The sequence below is a fragment of the Nylanderia fulva genome, unplaced genomic scaffold (genome assembly GCF_048542155.1).
Source record: "Nylanderia fulva isolate GAGA-0341 unplaced genomic scaffold, ASM4854215v1 Scaffold1, whole genome shotgun sequence".
NCBI lineage: Eukaryota > Metazoa > Arthropoda > Insecta > Hymenoptera > Formicidae > Nylanderia > Nylanderia fulva.
In genome coordinates this window covers 7,391,113-7,408,722 of record NW_028189192.1, presented here as the reverse complement: position 1 = coordinate 7,408,722, position 17,610 = coordinate 7,391,113, and the positions used below count along the sequence as shown (strand labels likewise).

Sequence of the window (17,610 nt, the reverse complement as noted above, 5' to 3'; positions counted from 1 at the left end):
AATAATTTAAGAAATAAGCGGTAAATAATCGAATTAATAAATCATAAAATTCCATCAAACTAATAATTAATAAAATTTCACAGACATCTGCGTGAAATATCGCATGCGTGCGTGCGTAGCATAATATATTTTCATACTGAGTGTAGCAGTTATAATAATAATCCGACTTCATTTGCACCGGATCCATGTTGCATGCCTTTACAATTACAAGAGATCGTCATACTCACTGTACAGCAATTGAAGGCAAGTTGCAGGAAGGCGGGCGGTGGATCGGCAGCCGCGCAGATCTCCGCCACGGCCAGGTAATCGAGGCCAAAGTTATCTGAGCGTGGCAGAACGTCCGGATCCGCCGGCACCCGGCCGATCAGCTCGCACACGACGATGCCGAATGAGAATACGTCGGATCTGTGATCGTACCACTGGCCCTTGAGACACTCGGGCGACATCCAGTATGGGCTGCCGACGGTGCTGAGTCTGTAGCCCGTGCTGGGATCTGGTATCTTCGCGGCCAGCCCGAAATCGCCCACCACTGCGATCATCTCGTTGTTACACTCGTCCTTCTTGATCAGCACGTTCTTCGAAGTGAGATCACGGTGGAATAGACCGCGACTGTGCAGGTAGACCATGCCACGGGCCACATCCTTGGCAAGGTTCATTCGGATGAGGTGCGGTAACGGCGTATGTCGTGACATAATCAGCTGTTCCAAGCTTCCGCCGTTGATGTACTCCGTTAACGCGTGCAGTTGACCCTCGTGCACGCACACTCCCATGAACCTGGAAAATATAAGAGATTAATCTTCGAGTTCTCGAAGGTCTTTGGTTGAGAGCATTCTTTTCGTGATGATAAAATAATGAATTCTACGCAGAGAGAATTTTCTCTTAGAATTTACCCTGAAAATCATGGTAATCGTGGGATAATATGATATTGGAATTTTATAAGAGTTTCTCTGATTAATATTTATCACAAAGATATTAAATATGTTCGATTAATTTTACTATATACCTAGTAAAATTTACTATGTACATATTAATATTTTTTATTGTTTTAAATGTTAATCACTCTTATAAAATTCTTCCAGTACCATATTGTCCCACGATTATCTTGATTTTCAGGGTAAATTCTAAGAGAAAATCCTCTTCGTTTAACACTGTCCACAAAAATATTATTAGAGAAAATAATAGATGTATAAAGAAATTACAATTCGAAACTATATTTTTATTTTTACTTTATCATTTCATTGAATAATCGCGATGTTAATAAGTCAAAATAATAATTCGCTTTTCATTTTCAATATTGATTAAAATATTTACCTTACAAGCATAGAAATTTGAGCAAAAATTTGTTAGACTAATTTTTGTATTTGAAATTTAAAAAGTATTTAAATATGTAATGGATACATTTACGTGAAAAAGTAGAAGAAAATAAAAGGCAGCTTCATGATTTTTAGATGAAAGAAACTTTTCACTTCATAAAATTTATATAAAAGTGCAGGAAATCCGTAAATAAAAAGATACATTTTTATACTCGTTATATAAAACTCAAAGATTAGATTGGATTCACATTTAATGAAACAATATTGTTTCTTTCAAAATTGTTACAAGGTAAAGCAATATTTGTTACTAAGCGCAAACATGAGCGGATTGAGAATTTGTCGCTTTTATCGATTCAGAAATTTTAAACCGAAATTAGATATTATAAAGATAAACAAAGAAAAATAGAACAAAATTAATAAATATTTAGAACGTTTTATATCAAATTTTAATATACTTATTATCTTCAATACATATTTTAAAAAATACAACAATAAAAAATAAAATAAAACATCCTAACGAAACTAAATAATTTTTCGTTAGAATTAAATACCGGTGCACAAGGCACCAAATTTTACTTGGACACGGCCAAGATTTTAAATATGAAATAATCTCATATTTTGAGATTTAATTTCAATACCCCTTTTAACCCCCCTACGGAAAATAAATAAATGAATGCAAGAGAAAAATATAGATCCGAAAATCGCTGAATCGGGAATTCCCGATTCAGCGATTTTCGGATCTATATTTTTCTCTTGCATTCATTTATTTATTTTCCGTAGGGGGGTTAAAAGGGGTATTGAAATTAAATCTCAAAATATGAGATTATTTCATATTTAAAATCTTGGCCGTGTCCAAGTAAAATTTGGTGCCTTGTGCACCGGTATTTAATTCTAACGAAAAATTATTTAGTTTCGTTAGGATAACGCATTGTCATCCGCGATTTGGCTCTTGTTGCCCGTCTTATACGTTAAAATAAAAACGTTTACAACAATATGATAAAAATAATGATAAAAAGCTAGATTACATTAAGTAAGTACAGTTGACATTAATAAAGATATTAATCATGTCAAAAAAACAAAGAAATATTATTTATGAAAAATATTCCAATATTTATTTATCATTTATTGTATCATTTATTGAGTAATAAAACTAAATCGAAACGATGCTTTCTATAATAAACACGATTAAAGTCTAGACATCTTTGATAGATACCTTGTAACTTAATCGTTGCGATATCATTGACGTTATCTTTATATAGCCATTCTTATTATGATAGATTAGGAACAATTAAATTCAAAGAACATCATAGACTCGCTTATCAGAAGATACTTTGAAACAATTTAATATTTTTTAATGTTTAATAATGTATCTGATAAAAAATCAAAGTCACACATAAATTCTAAGTAGTAGTCATAAGTTTTTAGTCGTACAATAAGTTCTACAACTACAGCTTTTAATTGTAAATCATAACGATAAATATATCCATTAATATATAATTAATAGTATCAATTAATATATGACTGCTAATGTCCACTGTATTTATTCATATTAATATAATCATATAATTTGCTTTTTTATATTTTCAAATCAATATGACACATTGTCATAATTATTATTCTAACAAAAGATAATTAAATAAATTGTTTTTCTGTTAATGTTTTCAACAGAGTGAATACTCATAAAGCGACATGTAAGATAATGTATTAAAAAAAAGTCTTGAACAAATCATGATAAAAATAATCTGATTATATGTATATTGCGAAAGCTTTGCTTGCATTTCTCCCGCAGAGAGAAGATTTAATCGGTGAGTGCACTTTACATTATCGCGGGATAAGACGAGGATCCTGCATAAATGGTAGAGCTCGAGAAGGAGAAGAAAATCACGCGTTGCGCCGTGTCGTCCCGATTTCGAGGCGTTTCTCGCCGAGCACGTCGACGCGTTTCTCCCACACGCGACGGAAAAAAAGAACGACAAACGGTGCGAGCGAAAGAGAAATTTCCGGCGAAGAATTTTTCCCAGGTAAAACACAAGCGTATATGCATACGCGATGCTCCAGATTTCATTTTTTTTCGTTGATCAGATAAGAAGAGAAATTGTCGCTTCCCTCGCGCTTCCCGAGACTTGTCATCTGATTGATACGCGATACAAGCATTAATTATACCGCATCATGAGACGTTGCGGAATTTTTTGCTAATAGACACTTGGCATATAATTCGTGACAGAGATATGCGGAGGAAGATTTCCTTGAGATTATACGGTTACAAGAGTGAAAGCTAAAATAATATGATGCAAATGCAATAAAAATATAATACAAATAAAATAGAAGCGATTCATTGGGAAGATAATTGTATTAAAACTCGCTACAAGTTTTTTTTAGAAAAATTCCAATATTTTTTAATTCTTCGTTTTTTGAGCAATTTCATTCTTGTTCCATATTTATTTATTTTACGCTTATTAGTTATTGCATATCGATATGCATTTTATTGTATACAATACATAAAATGCAGATCATGATATACACATAAATAATAAGTTGCAAATGCGCAAAAAAAAAAAAAAACTTGAAAGCCCAAGTGTCAAGAGCGCAATGGAAGGCGAGTCAAATGTCTGACTATGTCGCGTCTTATCTACTAGCAGAGTTGTCTCCTTGAGGCGATTAGGCGAATCTCCGCAGTCAAATATTACGTAAAAGAGAGGAGGCGTTCGTGTATAACGAGCGTTGGTGAATCGATTGAGAACAACGTTTGAGTGCAAGAATTTATGCAAAGTTCGAAGACGTGAGATATTTTCGGACAGTGTCCGGTTGTTTTCATTCAGCTGGTCTCCGTGAAAGCGATTGGCGCGTGTTTGCTGATTGTCTAACACGTCGTTCTAAGAATTATGACTGGGAGGCTGTTTTGACGATACTACTACAATGAATACTCGACGTAGTAATATTATCTCGATGATACAGAGTTTGATATTTTGATTCTTCGAAATCCTGGCATTTGATATTACGTTGAAATAATACCGTAGATATCTTATGTGATGTGTTATTGTGATATTAATGTCCATAGCGACAGCCATTTAAATATAATTATTAAAATTATTTTCCCTCGAAAATAAACATTAACAGTAGTTATTAAGAAAATAAACATAAACATTAGTTATTAAGATGAATTGAATACCGTAATAATCATCGATAATAGGCATAATATCAATTTATCCCATTATATAAAAATATCTGGTATATAAAAAAATCAATTGCAGTTAACATGTTATGAAAAAATTGACAATGTTCACTAAATGTTTTTAATTTAATTAAGTTTAATATAACTTAAGAGATTTAATTGAATGCACAGATATTAATATTTGATTTCATCTAAAATTATATCGATTTATCTTCTTTTGACGTCTCTAGTACGTCAATCTTTCTTGTTAATATCACTTAAACATAGACATTATACTCCTATTTTAGTTACGACATCGTAATAAGCGCGGGTGTAATGATACATCTCTAGCGGTAAAAGCTGCGAGTCGAGATGATAACTATTTTTACAGCTGAGTCACAGCCGATGCGCAAAGCGGAGGATCCTGAGAGGACCCGCGAGTTTCGCGGAGGCCTTCGTCGAGGAAAATGCCAGAAATAAGATCCGCTAGGTTCACCCAACGGGTAAACACCGTATCCGAATCTAGGCCAAGCCGTTTATATCGTCGGAATGCGTTGTCGTCGCGCCGCATCCCGAACGTCCCAGCAACGTTAGGCACGTTATGTCATAATATGAGAAAAGCATGTTATACGCGGAAACAAATAATCTCCCTTCCTATCCTTCGTTTTTCCTCGGCAAAAAATTAAAAAATTAATGTAAGACTTCTCTCTATATTGTTCGAATTTTAAAATATGAATTTATTTGTATCTCTTGTATCTGTACGACATATTTTGCAGTTTTATATATACTTAAAGTTATTCGAGGTTGAATTTGGCGGCAAGTGGACACATATGATTATCTAATTAAATTTAAAATCGACTTTTGTCAACAAAAACATCCGGACAGAAAACAAATGTATTAATTTTCAAAGAATAAATTTGAAACTAAAGCTTTTAATAAAAGTAAAAATAAAAAATGTTATTCAATATTTTACTTCAACACAATTTTAATTTAATATTTCGTTCTATGTCGTGTCAAATAAATTTCGATATTAAAATTAGAACGGAAATGTTTTCTCTCAAGTATAAAAATAAAATGTATATGGTATAACCGTATTGTATACTGTAGTGCAATTAATCCGATATTTATATATTAAATTTTGTATCTGCAAATTATGGAATAAAAGATATTGCACATCGCGCATTACGCACATTATTAGATGCTGCTTCCTGCATTTTAGATATTAGCAAGAATTTTCGCAACGGGTGTCGAGGTAACCGCTGTTACCGCTAGACGATGTATTATTATGTTGTAATTCGTAACGAGCGTGGTTAAAGCGTAATACCGTTTTTTTTTCTAATCTTTTGCTCATTTCAGCGGTCTTCCAAGCGAAAGAAATGTTAACGATATAATTGCCAGATGATAAATCAAACACAGAATCACACACGTTTTAACTTGAACTTGGTGTTCATTACAACTTTTACGATATCGTTTACATTGCAAGCTCTGACAGTTGCCACGTGTGTTTAGTTAAATGTGTTACGGTAAAATAACTTAATACAAAGAGCTTGCGCCAAAATTTTGGCAAGACGCCGAAAAGAAGTTTTTCAAATTGATTCATGACAGGACAAAACAAATGTGAGCATAAGAAGTTTTGGCTGCAGACTAATGTGATAAATCAAAAGAAATTGGTGATGGAAAAATACAGATATTTACTTAATATAATCTACATACAAATTTATATATACATTTATATATACATATGATATATATATAAATTTGTGTATATACGTGTGATATTTCTCTAATTTACTAAATAAAAAATTAATAAACTTAATCGCTGCTAATCGTCCTCCACTATTTTTCTTAAATAAAATCTAAAAGTATTGTTATCGGTAATGTATAATTCACGTGTTTTATTTGGATGAAAGATAGATTTATACATCATGATTTATCATTCTTGAATTTTGCTCCCATTGAAATAACTCACGCGAAAACGGGATAACGTATTTACTAGCAATGCAAAGATTAACCGGGCAAGCAGAATAGAGAAATTTCATCGTCATCATCAAATTCGGCACGTATGACTGAGCGATTCTCTTCGATCGCAAGACACAAGTTATATTAAAAGAAATATAAAATAAACCAGATTAGATTCGTGCAGGCTTACCTCAGTATGTTCGGATGGCTGAGCTGGTTCATAAGCTGGACTTCCTTGAGCATGTTCGGCCTGTTTGCCGGCAGCTGATTCATCTTAAGCACCATCACCTGACTCGACACTTTATGAGTAACCTGGAAAAACGAAGTGAACACGAAGGGTTAGTGACATATTGCGATGCACAGTCACGTTATGCAGTTACTGACGTTAGATCATACGACAGGTGCATACGTAACTGCTCTGATTCTTTACAAGAACTTGAACTTTACCAAAGTCTTAAGCGTAAGAGCACAATTGTTTGACTAATGTTGTGCTAATATTTATTTCAAATATGCAAAACTTCTATCAAAATCCTTTTTAAAATTTAAGATAGTGTATATATACATATATCAAATAAATATGACATAAAAATAAAATTTTCTTTTATAATCTCTTACAATTAGAAAAATTAAAACTTGTAATCTTTTTAAAATAAATATAATTCAAAAATATAATTAAAAAATAAAATAATCAAATTTTTCAATTATTAAAAGAGAAAAAGAGAGATGCATAAAGGTATTTTGTTTTATAATTAAATAAAGCATGCTATACTGCGTGAATATACTATAACATATTCACCGCTATATTAATTACAGGATACGAAATTTATATACTTCATTATAGTGCAAATAACAGACGGACCTACATAATTCATCATCGTATGCTCTATATGTAAAGTGACCTTAATGCATTGAAGTAATTTCATCGTGATTGTGCGAAACATTTATACATTTGTCGCAAAATTGATACCAGTACAGGCCGCAGCAAAATTTGAATTGTATCATGATACTTTAATGATATATTAACAATGACTATATGCGATCATTTAAAATTAATTTTGTCGATGGAAAGATTTATGCGAAACTATTGCTACAACTTCTGTAATTTTAACATCAATAATTGAATTTAATATTAAAATTCTGTTGAAATTTATTCTACAATAAAACAAGCTTTTTCGATAAATTTCACTATTAATGCAAATATAAAGTTGAATTATTAATTAATTTTTTTCATAAAAAATCCGTATATCTTACGTTTAGATATTAACAGATAATTTTGGAACAATCTGTATAATACTAGTTAATCGTTCAAGCACTGGTCGACGACGCCAGATGCGATTCTCATCGTTGGCCACGAAATGAAGGTTTGCGTCGTCCTGTTTTCACAAGGCAAGTAACACGCGCGAGAGAACGCTAAAGCGATATTCTCGGGAAAGAGAAATTTATTAATGAAATCGCGGCATCTGGTTGGCGTATATACACTCATAAAGATGCTGATCAGCATCGTTCAATGTTGAAAATGGATACATACAGTAATTTCTTTATTAGTCCTCGAAAACGCGATTACTTAATGAGAATGATTATAGCAACTTCATTAATCGATTATTAGACTTTTCGAAAAAGAGCAGTTTCGTGAAAATTGTAGAGAATTTGAAGTGTTAAGAAAAAAATCTTATTTTTTTCTATTATGAAATCAAATTGAATAATTTATAAAATATTTACTGGGGAAATATTAATATTAGCAGTTTCATCAAAGAATCTCTCCAAGGATTGACAGATAAATTAGATTATTATTCCAATATCTTTCCTGACAATATAATAAACCATATATTATAAATGAAAGATCTAATTGTCTATATATATATATATTTTATATTTCATTATTGAGAGTTTTTAATCTCTCAATATTTTTTAAAAGAGTCAATTAAAGTTACATAACAGAGAAATAATTTTTACTTGAAAAAATTGTCAAAAATTTTTCGAGTAAAAATAAATTATCGAGTTTTCCTTCTTTATAAATAAAATAAAGAATTTGGTTTCTTTTCACGGCGGTGTAAGAACATCTAAGAATACAAGAGATGCGGAGGAGGTTAAGGACCACTAGATTACATCACTCAGCCGATCCCCGCGTCGAAAGGCGTGTAATGCACTCTCTTTTGCATTCCAGCGTTCGTGCGCGCACCGTTCATCTCGGATTTCATCTCGGTTCTAAAAGAAGTCGGCCGAAGATGAGACGGGAAAGATGATGAAAATGGAGACGCGAGAGAAGAGAATCTCTCTCTTGCAGCCGACATCTCAACGTGAGATGGAAATTTCGCGGATTAAAAAATCGAGAATAATATCCGAAGAGAATCTAGCCAGAATTCCTTGGCAATGGCCGGCTCCAGTTGGACCACGACCAAAACGATGACGAATGCGAAAACCGGAGTTCGAATCCGCCGAATAAACAGAATCGTTGTTATTTTTCTTATAAAAGAGAGAGAGAGAGAAAGAACGAAGAAGAAAGTCGTCCGCGTTTAATTCGAGGAATCTTATAGTTCCGTTTACAATTGCTCGGCCGAAAAATCCAACGTGTCATAACGTTTGTTTACGTCGCTCTCTTTCGCTGCTTTTCAAAAATCTATCACATCGTTTTACAAAACGCATCTCATCGGTTTTTAGCCTTACGCAAAATACAAAATATTCCATGTAGATTCAGCAAGAAAGAGTTTTAATTTACAGATTCATTGACTGTTATTCGTCCATTTAAAGATTTGCTAATTAAAAAATCAATCTCTTGAAAAAAAAATCAGCTAAATTTATCACAAAATTATAGAAATCTTATAAATCTATTAAATTATTTGATGAATATTAAAAAAAATTATTTATAGATTAATCAAATTTTTAATATTATTTTCTATTTATGATTAATATACAATATAAAAAATATTCTATAATTTTTTAAATAGCTAATTCTTCAATCATTACATATGAATGTGATGCATAATTATGTGGGATAAAATAATCTGATATATGCAAAAATTAAAATACCAAAGGACGATCATAATGTAAAAATATTTTTAAACATGGTATCTATATGACCGCGATGTTGCGGTGCCCTTTTTCAGTGAACAAATAAAAACTATTAAAATAAATAAACCATAGTCGAAACGCTTCATTAGTTTCTTTCACATGGGATTAATAGTTTTCTATTTTCCCATCGGATAAACTGTCGTAACACGACATATAAAATTACAGATCTTTAGCAAATTGCAGTGTGTGTGAAGCTAGCACATCACTTCGTGGAAGATCATAAATAATTGAGAGTTCTATAGCTTTATTTTCACTAGTTCTAGAAAGAAAATGTCGTAGAATCACAAAGTGATGTGCTTCGTTAAGTTGGCGTATCAGTTTGTCTTTAGGTACTTTCTTCGGTTTAATCGCTAGAATTATTTCTGTAAATTATCAAGAATTCTAGAAACTATTGAAAATAAAGCCAGAACTCTCAATTATTTATGATCTTCCACATGATATGCTGGCTTCACACACACCAAATTGCAACAAAATTTAAGCATCTGAGCGCGCATGTTATAAACAAATTCTCTACAATAAGGTGCATCTTATTTTGCATTTGCAAATACCGGTGCTCTTTAATTTATGTACTCGCAAGAATGAAATATAAAAATAAACGCTCGACACGAAGACCGGACGATGCTGTCCATCACCTGAGCCAATTCATTTGAATAATTCCCATTGTCTGGAAAGCTTCGGTATTGCATGTTTTCTACGTACTATACGCTATTGTATTTACGACCGCGGAGAGAAAGCATGCGCGGCAATTATATTGTAACAGCGAGTGATTAATGCCCCCTTGAGCGTCGCATGCATAATGCAAAACACATTTCGCGCCTTTCCACCCGCATGTAGACACTACCACGTGTAAGCGATCTCGGTATAAACTTGGCAATATTGAATAAAACGAAAGCCAGTCCTCATTACTATCCGAAAACAAAATTTTAAACGGTTGAAATAAATTTGAAAGATATCAAGTTGGAGAAATGCTTTTGTAGTATAGAAACGAAAATGAGAAAAGAATTTATATTTTTATACATATGTATGATTTCCGTCATTCTGTTTTTAAATTGCAGAAGAATACATATTGAATGTTTTAATTTCAATTAATACTGATATAAATGTAACGTTAAAATTAAATATATTTTTTTAATTAAAAAATTTATAAGTTTTAAAATTCATTCATTTGTATTATCTCTATGAAAGAACATATTTTGTTGTGAATATAGTGTTATCGATTTCTTTAGGACTCGAATGATTCAACCACTGAGAGATTCATTTTATAGGGAAGTCAGAAAAGCGAACACTCCATCTATCAAGTATCGTTCCGGCAACCTACGGCGCAATTAAGAGCAGCGAACCAATTAGCAAGCGCACTGGACTTTGCAAGCTCAAAAGCTCTCTACAAAGGTTTACGTCGTGTGTTCACAATCATCGTCAACCATCGTAACCGTCAACCGTCTAATTATAAATGCACCCGGGAGATGAAAAGCAAAATAGGGGATGCAAAAGCGAGATTGACGATCGAATGAGTACTTACGCACTCTTCAATTTTTCGTTTTCAAATATTTTCAATACATTATACAACTCTTATCTTTTATTTTATAATTATAGAATTTTTTAAATTTATTATATGTAATTTGCATAATATTTTGCAAAATTATACTCGACGCCCTAATCAGATTTAATAAGAAACCTATACAAATGTAAATATATTTATGATTTCATGAATTGCGGTAAAAACTGATTAAAAATGATATGCCGAGGAAACCGGACATGCAAGAAACTATAGGCTTCATAGACTTAAACTTTTTTCGGCGAAAATCTACATGCTTTTCTATATAGTCTAGTAAAGATTAACTGCATTCACATGCAAATGCATTCCGTGGATTAATATCAGACATAACGGCATGACAGCTGTCATTTTTATTTATATCTATCGTCAATTTTAGAAATATATATATATAATAATTATTATACTGTTGTAGACTTTAGTTATAAGTTATTAAAAGCAAAAGATTTTTAATTTTCTGGTTTCCTTTTACAATTTTATATATGTATAAATCTTTCTGTTATCGTATTTCTTTGTGCAATTTTTAATAAAAAAACATATATAAATCTTCGTAATTATATTGATATATACGATTATGAAAAATAGGATTTTATGAGTATGTAATAATACGTATATTTTATTAAATTTTATTTCACGTTTCAGTTTTTATTTCCACTTTAATGTGAAACTTTGCAATTTCACGAAATCCAAAGAATAATAATAACCAAACCAACTAAATAATTATATCTATTTTATAATAAGAGAGTTCTAGATAACCAAAAATTTCAAAATTCAACATTTAATATGTGCAATGACTTGTACTACTAATAAATTTTTCGAAATATATAGTTCTGCAAAATATTACAGTTAATTAAAACTCGAGATATAATATGCATATCATGCAAAAGCAAGAAAAATACAAAATTTTCTTGGTACAGTAAAAATCAATTGTACATTCAATTCAATTCGCGTGCAAATTCTTAAACTCCGCAAACGAGAAACATGTGATTACTCTCGGCTTCTATCCTGTAATCTCGTGAATAAGTGTTGAGAAGTGATATCCAAGGTCACAAGCAAAGTACAATAAATGAGAAATTCTCAAGCAAAAGAACACACAATATATCGATCAATTTCTTTCTCACGACGCAAACTTTCTCCTTATTTTTAAAGATCGCAAACGAAAGATAAAACGTATGTCGGAACATTTTTTTTCTCACGAGCACGTGCTTCTCGAAGTGTGCTCCACGAAACATATCATCCATTCTGTTTCTATCTGATAAATAGATAGTGTTAATAGATATCTAGATAAATCTTAATGTGAGGATATGTACAAATATGTACATATGTGTAATTATAAATGTCTAAGAGTAGAAAACTGCTTTTTATATATTTTCTGTCGGAAATAATCGAATGATTGTGTCTTGAAATTTTGCAGTAAGTTAATTTTTAAGTTACTTATTAAAAAATATATAGATACGTATAGATAATATAAATAAACGCACATAAATAACGGCAAATGAAAACAAATATGTTGACGATCAGAGACAGGAAAAATAAATTAAGGCTCGAAATAAAGAGAAGGTGCACATGAGTGAAATAATTATTATTGCTCGCTAAAATTTCAGGCGATCGCGTATCGATTTACGATCTCGATGGTTGGGAAGAAAGGATCGCGGAAACACGACGTTGGCCAAGAAGCGATGGTGTTCGCGAAAAGTTTGTCACGCGTGCACGCGCACGAGTATATTTCGCCGAGGTGAAACTCATCGCGTACTTTTATTTTATCATTTACATATCAAGCTAAATAATGAATGACGGTCTCCTGAGGACGTATTTTTTCGTCTGCATCGAATCGCTGTCGCTCAATTAGATTAATCGAATCACACAGATCTCGATATTTTCTCATACGCGCAACTCACATTTTAAAATCGTCAGTCTCAATTAGCAAACAGTACAGTCCATTGACAATTACTAATGTTAATTTATTGATGAAAAAATAGCCATAATAGTGATCCAGACTACAAACTCGACAGAAAATGTTGTACCTTCTATAAAAGCGTGAAAAAATGAGCTGCAAATTCCACAATAGTTTTCACGAAAATTCTTTCGTACACATATTACTGAAATAAAATCTCGCATTAAGCTATGCATGTTGATAAGCAAAGAGGAGCGATGAAAGGCTCTCTCTTTTCTTTGAAAAAATAGAGAATAATTTTGAACAGACGGCTAGACGATATAAGTTTTGCCTGCGGAAGTCTACGGGTCGATACGCACATGTCGCGCAGGTGGGAACGGTAACGAATCGAATCGCGCGGAAGGCAAACGAGCGAGCGAGGCTCATTAGAGAGTGTTCGTACTCCATGGCCAGCGCGCCGTGACCGGCTTTCTCGTCTACTTCCAGCATATTCTCATTTGCACAAGGGGGGAAGAAAATGGTCGGTACTGCGAACTCTTGAGTCACTAGCAAGGTCGTCGTTTCCGACGGACGAATGCGAGCGCGAGATGATGCCAGCTGCACATTCACTCTTCGTTGAGAGATTATACCTAAGCCCCGTTAACCGCGTTCTTCAATTACTTATTAAATTTGTGCAGATACGGCCATTTCAATATTTCGTACTGTCACAGCTGATTAAAGGAAATCTAAGGACCGATTTTTCAATCATAGTTAATTTTCAATTTAAGTTTAAACTGTTATTAAAATACCGGCCCCAAGGAATGCACAATTACATTTATCAGAGAGCTTAAATAAATTTAAATTTAATTCATTATTTTTCTTTATACTATACAAGAAGAAATCGGCAGAAATTTAGACCCGTTTTCTTTTATATCTTAATTGGTAGCAATTATATAGTCTGGCATCTCTTGGTTATGGTCGATGAAATCTCACCATAATTAAGACATCCGGATCCGGAATGTTTACCTATTGTCAATCGTAATTAGGTAGATTGACTTTGCAATTAATACCGCATTATTTCCATAGAATACGAACAAAGGTTTTACAAAGTTTCCGCTCCATATAATGTTATAAAATTTATAATCACAAAATTTCATTTTCAATTAACGAATATTAATTAATATGTATTATTGTTGAAAGTCAATGTAAGGCAGACACGCAATTAACAAGTATAACGTTCTCGAAAAGATAATATTTAAAAATTACATCTAAAATTCTAAATATAGTCTTTTAAAAAGATCTATTAAATTTTTTATATATAAAGATATTAAATTTAAAAATATATATATATATATTAAAAACACGTATATGCAAAATTTATAAAATTTAATAATTAAAGTTTCTAAACTTATAATGATGGCTTTAGAGAAGTTAAATAAAAATTGTTCTTTTTATCTTTCCTATATAAAACTTTAATTAAATAATGCATATTTTTCTCTCTCTTCAAACATTTTTTGCTTCCCGTTGTACTTACTTATGGTTTCGAGGAGTTTAAATTAATTATAAGATAACAAAATTAAAAGAACGTATCGTTATTTTCACAGCGGTGATTACGTATAAGCGAATGTGGAGAATATCTCAAAGCGAATGACTGGAACGATCAGGCAAATGCTGTGAATAACGCTCTTGGAAGAACCGTTTCTTCAGCAATTCGTCATAAAATTGAAATTGCTATAATCTTAACGGGTAATCATTTCACGCGTAATCTCGCATGTAATCTATATTTTAATTGAGATGATCATATTCTCTCTGAACACTATTTTTTTCTAAATAAGGAAATTAACAATAAAAAATTTTCGCATTTTTCCTATTCCTTTATATAAACTTTTTATACTGAGAATTAACAAAATATAAATGAAAAATCCAACAAATAAATTAAACTTAAAATAAACTACAATTCAAGAAATTCTATTTTAATAAGCGACATCGCATTGAAAAATATTCTATATAAGCGATCGCATTTAAAAACAAAAACAAATGTCGCGTGGTGAGAAAATTCTGCGACTATTTTTATTCATCTTGCATGCAGGGAGTAGATATAGTTAACTTTCGCCTATTATATCCGCGGGACATTCGCAATATCGAATTATCGCAACGTTCGCTATATCGAGTCGTGGTCTGATCATCACGTGCGACCGGTGAAGCCTCCGGTTCTTAACTCTTTCATGTCCCATCGACTCCCGAGCATCGCCAATAATCGCACGCCGTAGCCATTATGCATGTCATTACCGATAATTTACTGCGTTTTCACCACGACTCGTCGCTGCCGCTCGTAAAAGCTCTCGGGATTACCGACGCAAATAATAATTGCATTCCGCGGCGATTTGTCCGTGAGCGATTAAAGAGAATTCGAACGATGATTCCACCGATTTCCTCGCGTCGACTTTCGCCTGATCGAAGATTAATGTCACCGTCGATTGGACGATCGGGAAATCGCGATTGAGAGTTGTATATCTAGAGAGCTCTACATAAGAAGTACGAAAAGAAAGTGTCGCACATATTTCTTCAAAAAGTTCATGATAAAAATTATTGATTTCTTCACATAATATTGAAAAACAATTTTTTTTTCCATGAATACGAGGAAATCAAGTATTTTTGTAGCATTAAGTAAAGATTTAGAGATCGACATAAAAATAAATATGAAGACTTTATATTAAAAACATCTAATTAGACATTAATTTCTAAAAAGCAGTCATGAGATTTGACACGTACGGATAGACACGGTTTTCGCTCACAGATATAGACCAGTCCCACTTTCGTAAAAATGATGATTACTGTCTTTTTTCCATTGAATAGCCGAGCGAAATGAGAGCCGTGATTGAATGCGTAACGAGCGGTGATTTCGACGAGAGGCAGGAGCGACGAGAGAGGAAGTTCCACTATCGAGCCAGCGGGCGATCCGCGTGAAAAGGATTTAAAAGCCAACGGGGAGGATGAGAACGCGTGTAGGAGAAATGAAAGGAGCGGAGAACAAACGAGAGGAAGTTCCTTCTCGGTCGTTGCAAGATTCGTTTCGTTTCGTTTCGCTTAAGCCTCCTTCTCGCGTCTCAATTCGAGAAGGAGGTGCACCGCGGTTTCTCGCAACAACGACAGTTTCGCAACGGAATGTCGATTGCGCAACGATGCAACAATTGCACGAGACGATCCCGGCCCGAAAACGTACGGCTCGTCCGCGATAAGCGACAACGATGGAATGCGCACTTTAGATGCATCTTATGCAGTATTCATGGCGAGCACCGCGTTTAATGGCTTAAGATAAGAAGCCGAGCAGACCGTTCGTTCCAACCTCGGGTCTATGCGTCCTTCAATGCGACTTCGTATCGCAAGTATATATCGATACGCTAATCGTTAAGGGGCCATTTCGCGTGCTTATGAATCTCGCGTGCTTTCTATCGGATTAATTATTCGGATATTTCATTATCAAGAAATAATTTATAAATAAGACTTTAAGTACAGAATTTGACAGAGAAATTTTATCCTTCATATATGCACTTTCAAGTGCATTTTTATATAAATTGAAGTTAATCATTTAAAAAAAACTTATGCCTACATTTTTCCTTAAGTAAATCAAATAAAAACTATGTCAACATAAAAAAACTAATTTTTCGATTACATATTCAATCAAAAATTATTCGAAATAATATAATTCAACACATGTTAGTGCTGATGCATAGATGACAAAATATAAATTGCTCGACACAGAGAAATGAGATGATCTGTCAACATTCATACAACATTCTTAAAGCCAAAATTATATTTGGCAGTATTTGAAATAGTGTAATATAATCTACGAATTAATCTGGATGAAAATTGTTGATATAATACGTCTAAGCTACTCTAATGCGCCACATAAACTTGGCTCGATACTTGGCTGGAAAGATTCGAGCTTGGACTCCTGATTCACGCATTCTAATTCGTCGCGACACACGGAGACGCGACTATGTATATGAAAGCTCTGCAGTTTAAAAATAGATTTACTGCATCTTTCGCTTCATCTTTTCCTCCTATCGCGTCTGCTATACTTTCCTCTTTTCACAAGTGTATGCCGTTTTCACACATTTCAAAGATTGGTTTTAATTCTTTATAATTTAATATAATTCCGAACTATAAATAATCATAATAGTAATCAATATAGTCATAATAAGTAATCAAAATAATTTTGTGCTTAAAAAATAATCAAAAATTTAATAACAATTATTAATCACTGTTATCAATTATTCATATTTGAAAAAGAGAAGCTTGATTAATCGTTGAATATAATATAACGTTTACTATATTTTATCATGACTTATCAGCAACCTTGACTATCTCAGCGATCATTAAACCATGCACGACCACGCATGATTTGTCAATGATTATTCATTACTCTTTTTTTTACATATTTCTTTTATTGAACTTTGCAGTTAGAGAATAAATATAAATATATCTTTTTTATTAATTAAATATTATTAATTATTCTAAAACATTACACGCGGAAAAAAAATTAACCATAGCTGAATTTTAGCTGTCTCTATATTATAACCTGAAATTTCATTATCATAACTCAATTTTAATTATAATGACTAATATTCAGCTATATTAACTGATAATTCTATAAATAAAAATCATTAGCTATGATATTTAAAATGTAGGC

General features: G+C 32.5%; 1 protein-coding gene across 2 annotated transcripts in view; it reads right to left on the bottom strand.

The window, feature by feature from the left end:
• The window catches only part of cdi (serine/threonine kinase), a 33,181-nt gene that overhangs the window by 5,667 nt on the left and 9,904 nt on the right, over positions 1-17,610 (bottom strand). For both annotated transcript variants that reach the window (XM_029303040.2, XM_029303041.2), the window contains 2 exons: positions 6,614-6,735; positions 228-774 (listed from right to left, as the gene is read on the bottom strand). In XM_029303040.2, coding sequence (XP_029158873.1) covers positions 228-774; positions 6,614-6,735 — 669 coding nt within the window. The remainder of the gene's footprint in view (positions 1-227; positions 775-6,613; positions 6,736-17,610) is intronic.